Source organism: Alosa pseudoharengus, unplaced genomic scaffold (genome assembly GCF_046254945.1).
Source record: "Alosa pseudoharengus isolate Yale_2024_CS ecotype anadromous, Long Island Sound unplaced genomic scaffold, YU_APseudo_1.1 YU_APseudo_1.1_scf_3, whole genome shotgun sequence".
NCBI classification, from domain to species: domain Eukaryota; kingdom Metazoa; phylum Chordata; class Actinopteri; order Clupeiformes; family Clupeidae; genus Alosa; species Alosa pseudoharengus.
This window is the reverse complement of record NW_027468718.1, coordinates 19,239,215-19,256,510: the sequence shown is the minus strand read 5'-3', so window position 1 is coordinate 19,256,510 and position 17,296 is coordinate 19,239,215. Positions and strand designations below refer to the sequence as shown.

The 17,296-nt window shown below is 41.8% G+C and overlaps 1 protein-coding gene across 1 annotated transcript in view; it reads right to left on the bottom strand.

Moving 5' to 3' along the window:
* Nucleotides 1-104: 104 nt before the first annotated feature.
* The window catches only part of morc3a (MORC family CW-type zinc finger 3a), a 28,644-nt gene continuing 11,452 nt past the window's right edge, over nucleotides 105-17,296 (bottom strand). The window contains exons 4-19 of the mRNA XM_076263456.1: nucleotides 16,715-16,941; nucleotides 15,946-16,102; nucleotides 15,285-15,432; nucleotides 15,001-15,129; nucleotides 14,259-14,378; nucleotides 14,066-14,163; nucleotides 13,849-13,956; nucleotides 13,388-13,516; nucleotides 12,147-12,218; nucleotides 7,877-7,919; nucleotides 7,568-7,678; nucleotides 6,959-7,046; nucleotides 6,636-6,702; nucleotides 2,945-4,202; nucleotides 2,442-2,767; nucleotides 105-1,146 (exon numbers count right to left, since the gene is read on the bottom strand). Of these exons, the coding sequence (XP_076119571.1) occupies nucleotides 987-1,146; nucleotides 2,442-2,767; nucleotides 2,945-4,202; nucleotides 6,636-6,702; nucleotides 6,959-7,046; nucleotides 7,568-7,678; nucleotides 7,877-7,919; nucleotides 12,147-12,218; nucleotides 13,388-13,516; nucleotides 13,849-13,956; nucleotides 14,066-14,163; nucleotides 14,259-14,378; nucleotides 15,001-15,129; nucleotides 15,285-15,432; nucleotides 15,946-16,102; nucleotides 16,715-16,941 (3,241 nt within the window). The 3' untranslated portion in view covers nucleotides 105-986. The remainder of the gene's footprint in view (nucleotides 1,147-2,441; nucleotides 2,768-2,944; nucleotides 4,203-6,635; nucleotides 6,703-6,958; nucleotides 7,047-7,567; nucleotides 7,679-7,876; nucleotides 7,920-12,146; nucleotides 12,219-13,387; nucleotides 13,517-13,848; nucleotides 13,957-14,065; nucleotides 14,164-14,258; nucleotides 14,379-15,000; nucleotides 15,130-15,284; nucleotides 15,433-15,945; nucleotides 16,103-16,714; nucleotides 16,942-17,296) is intronic.

The window sequence follows — 17,296 nt, the reverse complement described above, 5'->3', positions numbered from 1 at the left end:
CAGCCCAATACTAGAAACATTGTTACTTTCTACATTTTTAACACACTTGAGATGAAGATGCACTTCAAAAAACATCACAAACGCTGACAACACTTAATCTTTTCCACTCATTTTTTATTATTGGTCAAGAAAAATGGTAATGAAATATATGTATAACAGTCTGAAATATGTAAAGTAAGTTAACATCCAGGCAAACATACTTAACAATACAAAAATATCAGGGACATTTACACAGATTGTAAAAGAACTGACAGAACATCTTTTGGCAACAACTTAACATGCCTATGGACTATAAAGGAAAGCACTCAAACAGAGAGGCTGTAATGCAGACAAACCCAGAATGTACTGACTGTTGAAATATTGAATTGGTTCATTTCTTGACCCAACATGACTGATTTCTACTGGGCCCTTCCCCATTTTGCTTGTTAGTTACACTCCAAAAATCAAATGAACATCATAAAACATAACAAAATCTCTCACATGATTACTTAAAGAGATATAGGAAAAATATATGCCTTCCACAACTAATACATTTAAAATATTAACAACAGAATATCTTAGGGTGAAAGCTTATGTAAAACACTAAAAGGAACATTCTCACCATTTAACATGTTTACTGTCAACTACAAAGTATATACCTGGTGGTAATGAGTTGTGCACATTTCTCTGAATTTCATTAATAAAATAAAATAAACAATGAGTTCTTATCCACTGGATTGGTGGCGATCCAAAAGAAAATTACACTTTTTTAATCTTCAGTACAGTAGTCAGTGCAAGTGCATTTTTTTAATGTATAACAAAGTAAGCAGCAGTACAAAAATATTTTTTTGTGAAATTATGTACAATATAGAAAAAAGGTACCGGTACATTCAACAAGGTTATTTTTTCCATTTTTAGATATAAAAGGAAGCATGTTATGACGATCTTTAAAAGACTTGAGTTTTGTTTATTGTTCTTTTTCTACCCCAAGATGGTTTTGGTTTAGACTAAGTGGCATCAATCCCATTCTCACTCTGCGAGATCTCCTGGATAACTTGATCTAGAATTTCATCGATGACAGAGCACTCGTAGTTAACTTGATTAAGGTCAAGAGCAGGCACAAATGTGACCAGAAGGCGACCCACACTTCGCCGAAGTTCACTCAGCCTGAGGAGGGAAGAGAGACAACAATAAATGGATCTTCGGTCACAGAAGTTTTGTCTAAGATGACAGCTGAAGCATCTAGTAACTGCATGTCCTTTGAGACTTTCCCCCTATTTTTAAATCTAAATATACCCATTCACCCTCTACACCAAACACATTCAACCCCCATGCCCTTCATGCTGCATATGACTTCAACCTCAAATGTATCGAAAATACAGTAATCATGGCAAAGGTTATGTTTCTGCAAAACCAGATGAGCCTCTGGGTTTAAAGAAATTAGTCCATACAAGCAAATACTTTGTGATAAAAATATGCTAATTTCTAGTGTCATAACTGAAGGAGGACATAAAATAAAATTATCTGATGGCAAATTTTTATGACCAAAATGAGCATATGTATAGACAGTGGTAGTGTAGTGGTTAAGGAGCTGCGCTAGCGTGCAGTAGCCTGAAAGTTGTCGTTCAAGATCAGGCAGCCTGCCGAGAGACCAGCAACAATAGGCGTCATTTGACCATTAAACCACACAATGATCCAAAATATACAGCCAAACAAGGTGAGAAATGGTTAACCGAGAACAATATCAACATTTTAGAGTGGCAGAGCCAGAGTCCAGACCTCAATCCATCAAAAAAGTGAGCACAAGGCCAGAGTGATGGCAAATAATCGTTCCTGACTGAAAACCCGGATTGCTGTTAAAAAGGTGTGGTCTAGAATGCAAATAAAGATGTTTCCATTGATTATTTAAAAAGGGTATGAATAATTTTTCATAAAAAATGCTAAAAAAAGATATAAACGATTATTTTTTTGATTCCATGTTTCTACCACATTGTCTTACAACCTTTTGTCATGTTGCAGTGTCATTTTCAGTCAGAACAAACATATCAGTCAAGAGAAAATCAACTTTAAATCAATATTTGCCAGGGGTATGAATAATTTTGTTCTTAACTGTAGATCTCCACGACGACACATCTAAATTATGTGTAAACACACCCACCCTGCACAGAGCATAACATTTCTCGACCAATTTAACTCAATGTGAAAAATAGTCTTTAAAAACGGGGGCGGATTAATTTTGCTCAATTCAATTATTCACTTTACAGGCAATTCCTGTCCCATAACTTGTGTTAGGTCACAGGCGATCAAGGATCCACAGCAGCATAAATTTTTGAGTTGAAGTTGAAATAACATCAATTTTTGTGTACTTTTTGTACTTCAGATATTTTTATCAGAGTAATTCTCTACACAAGGACACAATGGTAATTTGTGTGTGTGTGTATGTGTGTGTGCTCATTGCGTACCTCTGCTTTTCCTCTTTGCTAAGCCGGTCAGAAATCCCGTGTGTTTGGCTGTTCCCCTGACCCTTTCTCTCTCCCTGGGTCTCCACCTCCATCACACCTCCATCCTCAACCCCATTCTGCCGACGCTGCTCTACCGAGCCATCGGCCTGCACCTGGCGGCTTTGGGAGGACCCACTGGCTGAGTCCACTCTCGCCTCGGCTGAACTCTGGCCCTGTGCGGCTCCAGCTGGGTCCCTGCTCCCATCTTTTCTCATCTCCTCCAGTTCTTTCTGCAGCTGCTCCATCCGGGAAGCCAAAGCTGCCTTTTCCACCTCCAGGCTGCCCAGCTGTGTGACAGAGGGAAAAAAAAGAGTGTAAGAGAAAAGCGGTTCATCATGTAGTGGTGTCACATCCCCTACGTGCCCCCTTTTTGTCAACTGACCTAGTTGTACAGCTCGAGATCTGGAACAAAAATCTATGTGCAGCTCTGAGGACAAAAAGTGTCCTTTATAGTGTCAACTCACCTTAGATTTCAGTTCATCCCGGTCCACATTACACTGGTCCAGCTCCCTGAGCAAGAAGTCCACTTGCAGGGCCAGTTCATCGTCCACAACGTTAACCTGAGATGAGCACGCCCCCTCTTCCCCTTTTTGCCCTTTTTTTGGCGAGCTGCTGCTCCCTTCCCCTCTTTTTTTCTCTTGCCATTGCCTCTTCTCCTCCGCCAGAGCATCCCTTTCTTTCCGAACCTGCTCTAATTGTCGTTGGAGGCTTTCGTAATCCCTCTCGTCGCCCTTCGGCTTGTCAGTTTGGCACCCCTGATGGCTCACTTCTTGCTTCACGGACTTTTGGGAGAGCTGCAGGACATTCTGCTCCAGGTCCTCCACCTTGACGATGAGCTGGTGCACCTCGTTCTGGTACGCGTCCCTCTCTGAGGCCGTCTTCTCCATCAGCTCCATCAGTTGGTCCTGCTGCTGTTGAGCCTCGATGAGGAGGGCGTTCTCCCGCGGGGTCTGGGGCTCTTGTGGAAGCTGCACGGCCGCCCCTCCCCCCTCTTCGTCTGTCAGCGGGTCCGTCTCATTCGCTTCGGCCGTCACCTCGATTTCACCGCCTCCTTTGCCGCCCACGACCTCTGTAGACCCCCTCGCCTCGTTCCCCGGTGGACTTGCTGAGCGGCCCTCCTCTGCTGCAGCCACGTCCATCTGCGATGCTGATGCTGCCTCGTCCTCCGTTTCCTTCGCTGCCGTTTCTTTTGCGAGTGTTAGAGTGCCCGTGTCTGTTCTCTCCACCTCCGCTTCCTTCGTCCTGTTCTTCTCTCGGTCTTCTGCTGTGCTTTTCACCTCCTCCTTCTCCTCTTTGATAGCAGCGCCCATCTCCGTCTGGGTGGTGGTACTGACCTGCTCCTGTTGCTCTTGCGGGCTTGTCGAGGGTGCGTGGGTCGGGGTCGCTGCAGAAGTCGCCGCCACCGCGGACTCGGGCACCTCCGGGGCCGCGTCGTCGGTACAGTCCAAGAGAAGCCCAGGCACCTCGCTGGTCCGCCGCTCCGTCTTCACTCGGGAGATGTCAAAGGTCGGCACCTTGGGTTTGGGGGTGCTCTTGGTTTCGTCGATGACAATGTCCTCGTCCTCGTCCTCATCGTCATCGTCATCAGGAATGACCACTGTGGGAGCCGGGCAGGCTGCAGCCGGCGAGGACGCGGTCGCGACCTCTGACCCAGGAGAATGGCTGGCACGTGCTTGCTTTGCTTCTGCACCGTCAAGCCCTGAAGTTCGCCTCCTCTTCATTCTAGGAGTGAGTGTGTTTATTAGCATATGACTGTGTTTATTAGCTATTTCTATGATAAAAAATTGTTTATGTTCAGATTTAAGCATTCATTACAAGTTACATGACTTTGTCCTTATGCTATTTTGTAGTACATAGATAGATAGACAGATAGACAGACAGTGATGGGCAAGCTACTTAGAAAATGTAGTGAGCTAAGCTACCAGTTACTCTATATGAAATGAAGCTTAACTACACAAAAGCTTCCTCTAGACAAAATGTAGCTAGGTAAGTTACATACATTTTGCTAAAGTAGTTTACTTTGTATTTTTACAAAAAATTTACATAAACAAAAAAGTGAACCAGCTTCAAGACAAATCAGTGCTTTTTGAATGGCCTAGCCAATATAACTCAAACAGATACAGTAACTTATTTACCTTTATTTACACATGTAGGCTATAACATACAGTTAAGAACAAAATTATTCATACCCCTGGCAAATATTGATGTAATGTTGATTTTCTCTTGACCAATATGTTTGTTCTGACTGAAAATGACACTGCCACATGCCAAAAAGGTTGTAAGACAATGTGGTAGAAACATGGAATCAAAAAAAATAATTGTTTTTATCTTTTTTAACATTTTTATGAAAAATGGCAAGTCCAAAATTATTCATACCCTTTTTAAATAATCAATGGAAACATCTTTATTTGCATTAACGACTCTGAAAATGTTTCTTATAATATCTACCAAGCCTCTCCATGTCTCCACAATGATTCTAGACCACATATTTTTAACAGCAATCCGGGTTTTCATTCAGTATTCATGTATTAGGTGTTTTTCAGACAATGGAACCTGGTGAACTTCTCAAAGTAAACGTTAACACTAAAACAAGGGGCTACATTGAGATTTTTGGTGGAAAAGATCAGGTAGTCTGCCGAAAGACCTGCCCCAATGGGCATCATTGGACCATTAAACCACACAATGATCCAAAACATACAGCCAAAAAAGGCAAGAAATGGTTAACCGAGAACAATATCAACATTTTAGAGTGGCAGAGCCAGAGTCCAGATCTCAATCAGTCAAAAAAGTGAGCACAAGGCCAGAGTGATGGCAAATAATCGTTCCTGCCTCAAAACTCAGATTGCTGCTAAAAAGGTGCAGTCTAAAATCATTGTGGAGACATGGAGAGGCTTGGTAGGTATTATAAGAACCATTTGGAGAGCTTTGATGGTAAATAAAGATGTTTCCATTGATTATTTAAAAAGGGTATGAATAATTTTGGACTTGCCATTTTTCATAAAAATGTTAAAAAAGATAAAAACGATTATTTGTTTGATTCCATGTTACTTTCTACCACATTGTCTTACAACCTTTTGGCATGTGGCAGTGTCATTTTCAGTCAGAACAAACATATTGGTCAAGAGAAAATCAACATTACATCAATATTTTCCAGGGGTATGAATAATTTTGTTCTTAACTGTATGTCCAGTTCAAATACAATAACCCTTGATTGTTACTCACAGCTCCAAAATCAATTTGGGGAAAAAAGACATATACTGTAATAACATTATAACAAAAGGCAGATACTGACAGAGAGTGCATATGGCCCATGGACATGCTCAATTTAGGCATTTCTTAAGCTTGCAGGATCAACTGCAAGCTAACTCAAAACTCCTTAACTATATTTGAAGTACAATGGCAAAGGAATACACTTTGTAACTGTGCATGCATGCATGTTAGCAGCATCTTCATTGTTTGGTGGATTTTTGCCTGTAAAAGCTTCACCTTCTCTTGATTATCTCAGATCCATTGAATAGAACTGAACTTGCATATGAATGTCCAGAAGAAGTTCTACTGTGAGTTCCACAAATGCTCTGGAAAATGTAGCTTCTGTAAAAGCTACTGCACTACATGGTCAAAAATTCTATTAAAAAGCTATCTGCTTCAGAAAATAACTACGCTACCACCAAGCTACTGAGAAATGTAGTTACGCTAATAGCTTCGCTACAAGTAGCAAGCTACTGCCCATCACTGTAGATAAATGGATAAATAGATAGATAGATAGATAGATAGATAGATAGATAGATAGATAGATAGATACTTTAATAATCCCAAAAGAAAAAGTAAAACTTCCAGTCGCTCAGTACCACAATAGTACAGATATAACAGTAGGAAAGCCCTATATCCTTTTAGTGGGCTAAAATGAAGGAATGGCAAGGGTTTTTGGCAAAACAAAATTACTAGTAGACTAGTAGTAATTACTAGGGGGGGGGGGGCAACTGGCTACAGCGCCCGTACCACACTGAGGTCCAAGTCCCAGGTTCGAGTCTGACCGGGGTCATTTCCCGATCCCACCTCTTCCCTTCTCCCTCTCTCTTCACTGTCCTGTCACAATAAAGGCAAACAGCCCAAAAAATATATTTTAAAATAAATAAATAACTGAGTGTTGTGTACCTGGATGGTGTGGAGAGGGAGCAGACACTCGTGATGATGGGCATCCCCTCAGAGGACGGGCTGAGACCTGTCCAATCAGAAACATGCGCAGTCAATCCCAGAGCACAGGAAAATGCCAGCCTCATTACCAAAGCCAATCACACGCGACCTGCCAGAGCACCAATCACACGCCACCTGCCAGAGCACCAATCACACGCCACCTGCCAGAGCACCAATCACACGCCACCTGCCAGAGCACCAATCACACACGACCTGCCGGAGCACCAATCATACACAACCTACTGGAGCACCAATCACGCATCCTCTCATCAGCCTTCTCTCACCTGTCCGACTGTGCCCGCTGGAGCTACGGGGGGCTGTTGCCAAGGCACTCCTCTGGACAGGCACAGCTAACCTGGCAGGCAAATCTCTCTGTGTAGACAGATATATGAGCACACACACACACACACACACACACACACACACACACATACACACACACACACACACACACACACACACACACACACACACACACGTGAGCATTTGAAGGTAAGTTACATAAGCACTCAAGACATCCATAGTTGTCAAACAGCAGCATGCTCAACGGAAACTCAGCCCCTGACTTTTCCTTCAGGTTTTCATAGCAGCTCGCTTGAAGCAGACCACTTGAGGTAGACCCACTGACTTCTGTCATTAGTCACTCTTGTCTTGTGAGTCTGAGTAAAGCACTTGTGCTGTCAGTGCAACTGTGGCCATCTTCAGCAGAGTGGCTCACTGAGCCTCCTGCTCCCACATGAAGCGTCTGTGGCAGCGCACGAGCCCACCCAACCGCCCAACCACCCACCCACCTACCTACCCAACCCTCACCCACCGACCCAACCACCCACCCAACCGCCCAACCGCCCACCCACCCACCTACCCAACCCTCACCCACCGACCCAACCACCCACCGAATTTCTGAGCTGCTGCTTGAGACGCTCGTGCTGCCGTCGCAGCTCGTCGTTCTGCTCCTTCAGCCTGGACAGCCTCTCCATCTCCTCCTTCTTCCTCGCTTCCTCCATCTGACAACACACACAGACACACACACACAAACACGTATTAGTACACAGGCCAGTAATGTTTTTGAACTTCCTTCATCTGACAGTGGGGGAATACATGAACACACTGAAAAGATGATGATTGCAACACACACGCGCACACACACACACAGTCGTGAGGGCTTGTGAGTAGGCTTGTGAGGCCAAGCATGTGTGCAGTACCTGCTGCCTCTGCCGCTCCAGCTGGATCTTGCTGAGGCGTTCACTGTGTGGAACAAGTTGGGAACAATAATCAGGTTACAATTTGCATTGGAAGCAGGGTTCCTACAGGTTTCTTCAAGTCAAATTCAAGTCTTTTTAAGACCATTTATATAAAAACTTAATACCTATTTCACAGATTTACCGGCAAAGAAAAACTATTTTTTTTAATTTGTTCATTTATTTCTCAAACAAATGTGAAAATGTGGACTTTGTAAAGCATTATGGAAGAATGATGTAACATTGCAGCATAGTAGTGAGTACTTACGCTACAACACCACACCACAGACACAGACCACAGCACAGACACAGACCACAGACAACAAGCCAAACAGAGGTGTGAAAAATCAAAGAAAATTTCAGCAGACCACAAATATCTCATATCTCATCTACAAGTGGCTTTACGCTAGATTTACGCTTGGCCCCCAAAACATGTCTGTGGTATATAGCATCTGGCCCGCACAGGAGTACGACATCGTCAAACTATGACCTCCGTAATTTCCCCCATTCATTCTCTATGGCGAGTCTTAACAATACACGTGAAATACTCTTTTTGTCCACTGGTGGTTGTTTTGGCGCTGTTTCACATTTGCCATTGAAAACGGAATGAAATGTAGGCCTACCTGCAAACAATGTAAGAGGCCTATGCTCACTGCATCAGTGCTCAAAGTATTCTAAAAGTTTATCAATTAATTGTTAATAACTAATTAACTTCTATTCAAGTCATATTTCTGGGACTTTCTTGGATAATTATTTCTATTTTTTATTCACTCGTTCAAATGTTCATAGAGTTCACAAAGTTCTCATTAGGTGATTTCAGATGTTTTTGCCAGCACTTAATAAAACTCTCATAGTTTGAGAACTTTGAATTATTTGTAGGATATTGCTTGTTCACAACTTGAGCTGTGTATGCAGACACAGAGTTCAGAGTTCACACATTTTGAATAAAATACTTTTGGGACTCCCTGCTAATACTTTTTTGGAATGCTAAAGTCTTTTTATTAGTATTATTTCATTTGAGCTACATTTTACACTGATAGGATATAATGGCAACATAAACACAGCTAACAATGGTATTAAATTGCAGTAGCCTATGATCAAATGTAATGGAATATTCAACTAAGGTAGACTGCTGTTGTTCACAGCACTAAGCTATTTATGGTTACTGATACTCCGAGTCTCTGGCCCTCTCTTAGACCCAGGCATAGTGAGCTGGCCCTCGGAAGAAAAAGTTTGGGGACCACTGGTGCATGGCATGGAGAAAGATGGGCAATGTCTTAACTGATGTTATATCACATCTAGAGGTTATACATATGCTTTTAGAAAATATATCGTTTATGGTGTTTTGTTTCCCTTAATAATGCAGGCCAAAATGTATCCGCTGTTCACTTGATTCGCCTATACAGAATAGAGGAATATGGTATGGAGGAAGATGGGACATAAGTTGATCAATGCTATATTTCATATACAGGGCATATGCTTTCAGAATATGTATAGTTTTGGCTATTCTATGACTTTGGTAAAACCATGACCCATGCATAGGCATGCAATGTTAATTATTAATCTCAAACTATATTTGTGTTTGTGTTGAGTGAGTGTTACTCATTGCGCGGCTCACGAGCCACATGCGGCTCGTCAAGCTATAATTGGTGGCTCGCATGGTATGAAGCGCGAATGAAGTGGCCACTTCTAAAAGGGACCCACTGTATGTGGTAACACAGCCAATACATTTTTTCAAATGTGCTTCATAAACATACAATACTGCACTGAAAAAATGCAAACATCTGAATTATACTTCTCCCTTCACCCAAATAATCAAGGTGAAGGCTTACAGGATAGTAAAGCAGAGGGTGACTTACTGTTGTTTGTAAGTTTTTGGGTAGGAGGCCTCATCGTCGTAATTTATTAATACAGCATGCACCTTTTTGTCAGATGTCACAACAATAGTCACCTCTTTGGAGGCTAGCTGCAGTTATCTGAATAATGCTTAACTATGTGTTTGTACAGCTTTAACATTGTGGAACACTTACATGCAAAAACACACTGGCTCTATTCAGCCGAGACTCAACAACCATTTCCATTGATTCAAAGGGCCAAAATGTAAAAATAGACACCAATTTTGCAACAAACCAGTCTGAAATAAGCCTGAGAAATGTATTAGTCTAGTTTAGTTAGAGACTATTGTGCAAAAGTGACAAAATGCTTGTTTATCTCGCCACGCTTTGTTAAATTTACATTTCCCGATAACCCCAGCATGAAATGGGTAGCTAGGTAACATAAACAAACGTTAAAAAAAACAATATAACGGCGTTATATACAAACTTTCTTGTGTTCTGGTTAGATTTTCTTTGATTTTCCGCGCTTCTGCTTGGCTTGTTGCTTGTGGTCTGTGTGTTGTAGTGCTGTAGCAAAGTGACGTGTTCGGACCCGGGGCAGCGTTTTCAATTATTGGTTCCGCCACTCTTTATTTAGGCTACGTTATTTAATCAAAATAATAGTGGTTGACAAATGAACCTTTTGAGGAGAATGCGATACGGAGAAGTTACATACTGCACACATTTTAAGACACAGATATCAAAATTCAAGACTTTAAGTCTTTTTAAGGTATTATTTTCAAATTCATAAATTCAATGCTTTTAAGACTTTTTAAGACCCCGCGGGAACCCTGTGGAAGTTCATCATCAGTCATCTTGTATAGGTTAGACAATTATTACTGAAGACGTGAAAAAAACTGAAGGGTATGGTACCACACTGTGAGGATGGACTATTAAACCGGACTTCATCATTTTTTGTGCTCCATTTTATCAGGTGGTCCAGAAAAGGGGCATTGGTGATCCATTCTCTACAGAGCATAAACCCTCCCCTTAAAGGGATACTCCGAAGTAAAAACAACCTGGGGTCTATTACTGCTTGATAACGAGTTTAAACCTTCGTTTGGGACAAAATTACATTGCATTGCCTTCTTTCTGTTCTGGTAGCTTCTTTTCTGCATTCGACATCTTGTAACTGCGTGGATCTGGCTAATTCTTACAACAGAAACAAGCAACACGTTCAGCCAGATCTGCACAACACTTGAAGAAGTTGAACGCGCCTACTTATTTGAAGAAGTTGAACACGCCCACTGATTTGAAGCTACCAAAAGAAGTAAGGCAATGTGTTTTGCATTCAGAAACCTTCCTTGTTATAGCCTCTCTGTTAACAAAGTTTGCAATACTTGGACACTACCATTGAAGTGTAAGGCTATTTTGAACTTTGCCAGTGGTTTAAAAATAGCGATTTATTTTGACATGGCTGTGTGCCCTCCTAAAGGTCTACCTGAAAATTCCTGATTTTGCTCCCAAACGAAAGTTTGAACCTGTTATCAACCATCGGAGCATCCCTTAAAGAGTTGAGTAAGCAGAGAAGTTTAGTTGTGAAAATTAGTTGTCATAATTTTGAAACCTAATTTCATATACTTGGTAGTGTTTTTAATGATTCAGATTTGTCTGAGTGGTTAATGACACATTTGTGATGAGATCTACGAAAACCCTTCACACGGTGGACTCAAAAATCCTTGATTTTTGCTCAGTTTCAACCCTCTCTTAAGGTTCTGATACCATCCTAGCAAAATCCTGGATACCATCCTCTCAGAATCTTAGATGTTGCTAGGATGGTATCAGAATCAACAAAGTTGGTAAAATTGCACCATTTGAAGGGTTTTCACAGATCACATCACATTTTCTGTGGTGTGACAACCTCAGAACATATTTAACCTTGGTTTACAGCAGTGTTACTCCTTTTTTTTTTAAAGTATATTTTTTTGGGCTTTTTATGCCTTTGATGCGACAGGACAGTGGAGAGTGACAGGAAGCGAGTGGGAGAGAGAGTCGGGGTGGGATCCGGAAGGGACCACGGGGCGGGAATCGAACCCGGGTTGCCGGCGTACAGTGCAGGTGCCCCAGCCAGTTGCGCCACTGCTGGGGCCACAGCAGTGTTACTCATTGCGCGGCTCACGAGCCACATGCGGCTCGTCAAGCTATAATTGGTGGCTCGCATGGTATGAAGCGCGAATGAAGTGGCCACTTCTAAAAGGGACCCACTGTATGTGGTAACACAGCCAATACATTTTTTCAAATGTGCTTCATAAACATACAATACTGCACTACAAAAATGCAAACATCTGAATTATACTTCTCCCTTCACCCAAATAATCAAGGTGAAGGCTTACAGGATAGTAAAGCAGAGGGTGACTTACTGTTGTTTGTAAGTTTTTGGGTAGGAGGCCTCATCGTCTGAATCCGCTTGTTCTTGTGGTACATGGCAACTCCTGAAAAGACAAACAAAGAACAAAGAAATATTAAAGTTTTTATTATAAAAAAGTATTGAGAATACACAAGGTTGAGAGCACACACTACAGTATTTCAGCCTTATGATGTGCATGGGAGCCGTTGGTGAAGCATTCCCACAACTGTTATTCAGTCTCAAGCTCAAGCCCATTAACAGCCTTTTGCCAGAATCGTGGTATGGGAATTGAGACTCTCCCTACATTGCATGTGTTTACCATTACATTTTTGTATATTAATGTTTGTTTTAGTTCAGGTTCATGTAAAGTGTGTTCATTTTGAGAAGAACTAGTCTTCATCTTCAGTATCTCACCAACATGACACTAACAACGCATACATTTCTGTGCACCTAATTTTCTCTCTCCATGAACAGCTCTCTAATAAAGATCATGCGATATGTGATATGCAATGCCTATGCTTCTGCAGAGAACAGTGCTGACATATAATTAATATCATGTGATGCAGTCTCCAATAGCAGGAAAGACTGCTTAATCCTTGAGTTGTCTATTATCTCTCCTGGTAGGAGAATGTAAGGTGTCCGTCTGGTACCAATGGCTACTTTCAAATTGATGTCATGTTCTACAACCACAATAAGCATCATATGTCATCCCTCTCCATTTTCAAAAAACTCCTGAAGACCCAGCTCTTTAGAGAACATCTCCTCTCATAGCAACACTTACAACAAGTCTTGCTGATCCTAGCACTCACCAGCCGTCTTAAACTGACACGTAACTGTTAAAAACAGCACTCACTGATGCACTTATTCTTACTGTACTCTAATGTTTTTTAAATTGTCCTAATATTGTTGAGAATTGCTCTAAAACTTAAACTGTTTACCATGTTGTTAGTCGCTTTGGCTAAAAATGCGTCAGCCAAATGTAATGTAATGTAATGTAATGTAATGTCAGGCGATGAGGTTACTAGACATTTAGAAACTACATTAAGCTACTAATTCTTTTAAACTATAGATCGTATGATCCATGGACAGTAAATTGTGAAATTTCGCTATATTGTTGGATGAATAAATTAAGGGAAGCACAGCAGACAAAATGCCCTTTTGTTTTTGCTGTGGTGTCTCACACAACACTTTACTAGAACCCCCCACATAACTAATTCGGAAAATGGCATAAAATAGTGCGAAGAGAGGGGTCACCTGAACTGCGGGTCTGGATTCATGTGGCAGAACCACCGTTCGGGGAGTCTGTCTGGGTCGATGCCGTCCGGGAGCTTCCTCCACTGTAGACACTTGTCACACTGGACCCAGTTCTGATCTGGACGCTTGCTACGAGAAAACAGAAACAGATCAAACTAAATTGCTGATCCATTCCAACATTATGCCGCCCCTTGACCAGAACATGGCATGGCAGGTTTATTTATCCTTTATTGCATGGGGCTTTACATGTCAACAAAGCCACTCTGGGTCATACTGGGAGTTGAGTATGGAATGGTTCTATTTTAATATTAAAGTCAGCCATTTACTCACAGTGACAGTAGTCACATGCGTCACAGTAATACAGCATTCACAAAATGGTCATTGCTGAAGTCATCCTCAATCAACAACGTTATGGGTTACATTCTTCTTCTGCTCTAATTTCATGATGCAAAGTCACTTACAGGGTGTCCTCCAAAGGAATTGTACAGGTAGGGTGTTCTTGGTCCCTCTTGTAGCGAATCTCTTTCCAGTACTCCTCAAGTTTCATCGCAACACTGTTGATAGTTTTCCTGCAAAAAGATTCACCCATCCAATAAAAATTAGAATGCTTGTGTCTTTACAAAAATAGAGGATCTTATTGGACACAAACTGGTACACAGTGATACTGCTACTGCTGACCTGTATTCATCTGTGTAGTCAAAATCCTGTTTGTTGTGAGTTGGTTTGAGGAAGTTGCACTCTATAACACCTATGACACCTACACCCTTGATGTTGGCCTATGAGAGATACAGAAAAAAGTTAGGTTAGACACAACACAACTAAGAACTAAGAACCGATGAAACGCACATTAGAAAGTGTCACCTTCACCCACCTTGAGCTGGCAGCCAACACGCTCATATGCTTTGATCAAGCGGTTTTTATGGTACATCATTATACCATAGTGGTCTTTGCTTTTGGTGTTGTAGCCAAAGGTTATTCTGACACGTGCATTCTGTGCTTAGGAGTTAAGGAGCAATGACATCAACGTAATTCATTACTGCAGCTACCAGTGATGCGCATAAGCGGATGCCCTCGGTGACTAGCGGTCATCCGCCGTTACAAGTCAGATGAAAATATTTTTGATGATATTCGAGTCAGTAAAAATGAACTTTAAACACATTAGTCAAATTTCACCTAAAGGCTTTGATCAAAGTAATAAGCCCGAACTGCTCTCTAAAACATCACTGGGCTAACTCCAATCACAAGAAGATGCAGTGTGTGCTTTTTGTTATTCTTGTGTTTGTCTTACATTTGTTTAACTAAAGGATGCCGTGCATGCTTCAGATAGGCTAAGCTGTAAGAAAGGGCAATTCCTGTGTATGGACCCACGCATCATTGGTAGCTACTATCCACAAGTTCATCAGATCCCCAAAGCAAACATTAAACCCTACGTCATATAATCCCACAATTTAATGCCAATCCCAGATGTTCTCCACCATCATTTATGTCAAACCATTAACATCATAGATTCTGTGAAATCACTGAAACCATCAACAGAACATGAAACCATGTGAAAACATTAATATAACAAATTTCTAAAACCTTCAGACAACGACCAAGTGGTCAAAAGATACGTGAAAAATGGGCCTGTAGCTGTCTTTGCGGCTGTAGGCCAAGTTCTTGGACACAAGCTGGGTCTTAACCTTCTGTCCCCTGATGATGATTTGCATCCTTGGCTTCAGGTACAATATGCTAGTATATGCCTGAAAACAACAATAAAACCATTCAACATCCTCTTGCAGTTTTAATCATATTGAAATAAGTAAATAAATATTTGTACACATCAAACAAATGACAACATATACAGTAAGCGATAAAGAAAAAGGTAGATGTGTGACCTGCCGCAGTTCTGACTCACCCTCAGTGAGAAGTCACTTTCTGGGGGGGACTCCATCACACGCTCTGGCCGTTTGTATGCTTCCCGGTTGGATTCAAAAACAGTCGGAGGGATCCGTATGTCGTACCGGTCTGAGCTGAAGTCAAACTCCATTTGTCCTGTTGTAGTTCTGCAGGACAGTGGGACACAAAGATTATTCGTTCATTTCTCTTTGATTTGTTGGCCCTTCCTCTCTTTGGAACACCTAGCTCAAGTCAGACATGCATACCTAGATATTATTTGACCGTCTAAACCTTTTACTGAAATGTTCTGAAATTACATTTTCTTAAGGAAACTGACAGCGCAAGCAAGACACAGGCATTGTGTGAAACATAAACAAATCAATTAAAACTGCCACCGTCACTAACGTGATGTAACAATGTGTTTAAACATGTTTTTGTATGTGTACGGTTCATATATGCTCTAAAAATACAAGTGAAGTGTAAAAAAAGAAAATTCCAATGGAATTCTATCTCGAAGAATAGACAGACATCAGACTATCCTATCAGATTATCCTCACAATCCTCACAGAGAGCACACTAGCACGCAGTGACACAGTGACTGCAGTCACGTTGATGCTACATGTTTTTGTCTCCTTGTTGAGGTGTAATCATACATTCACTCATTGTGAATAGTCGCTCACTTTCTGAGGTTCCAAATGATGATGCGGGTGCCAGTGGTAGCCATGGTTCCATGGGCGGTGATGGCAAGCAGCTCTGAGTACAGTTCAGACTCCGTCTGAAACAGCGAGTATTTTAGAATGTCCTGCAAACTGGCCGAGTGCTCTGGCGTGGAACTGAGTGGTGGCGAACGTCAAGGTTAAATGAGAACACAGTGACACAGCACAACAGATTCTGTTTATATGTATATGTTATATACATACTTATACAACAGTTAGCGCCACTCAAACTATTCATTCATTTCTGATTGGACAAGAGACATTCCAGAGTGGGGATATGCCAGGACACCCCAACACGGACAGTTCACTGTTAGTGATCACTCCAATGTGAACGCCTCATTAATTCAAAATGAGAGCAGCGTCACATTTGACAGTTATTGAGTGAGAAAATGGAGTAAATGGAATTGGGTGAATGGTAGAAGGGGGTCACTTGCGCTTCAGCCTGGTTGTTGCTCACGGAACAGGACGCAGAAGACCCATGATCTAACTAGGACCAAGAAGCAGGACCGGAGCACACAACTTAAGTGATTTTTATTAGTGCAAACCGACTAACGTTTCGACGCCCATGCGGACTCCGAAGAAGACTCAAAACGTTAGTCGGTTTGGACTAATAAAAATCACTTAAGGCGTTGTGCGCTCCGGTCCTGCTCCTTGGTCCTAGTTAGACCATGGGTCTCTCCTCTTTGGAATTGGGTGAATGTTCAATTTAGCATGAATATTCTGAAAAGGATATACTGGCTTGGTCCCACACGTCTGAAGGCAACGATGGGGACGACCACATGACTAGCTCCTGTCCGTTCCAGGTACGTCTGAGAGAGCATGCCCACACACATGGCATCCCGGGTCTTTGACAACACAATGGCATCCCTCCCCAGGCGCATGGAGCCGGACTTGAAGCCATTACCATACAGACCGACGGGGACGTGGCCATTTATAGTCTGCTTCTCACTGAAGCCAAAGCTGCAAGACAACATTACAGAGATACATTAGAAAGGCCTGTTAATCAGGTATGCTTAAAAAGCAAGGCTCTATGGGATGTACAGTGTTTCCCATACATTGACAGCATTGACCACCACACAATGATTTTCTATGTTGTGTTGTACTACTTAAATTGGATGAACTCCTTTTATTGTAGAGCTATGTGCACTTTTGCGCAGCCTCTCTGTCCCTCAATGAACCTGCATGCACGTTTAAAGAAAACAAAAAATCCTGCAAGGATTGTTGTTGGCATAGAAGACGACTAAGGCTAAATCATGATTAAATCCGGTTAGCATCATAACCATGTTGCACAAATTTGTTCAAAACTGTGAACACC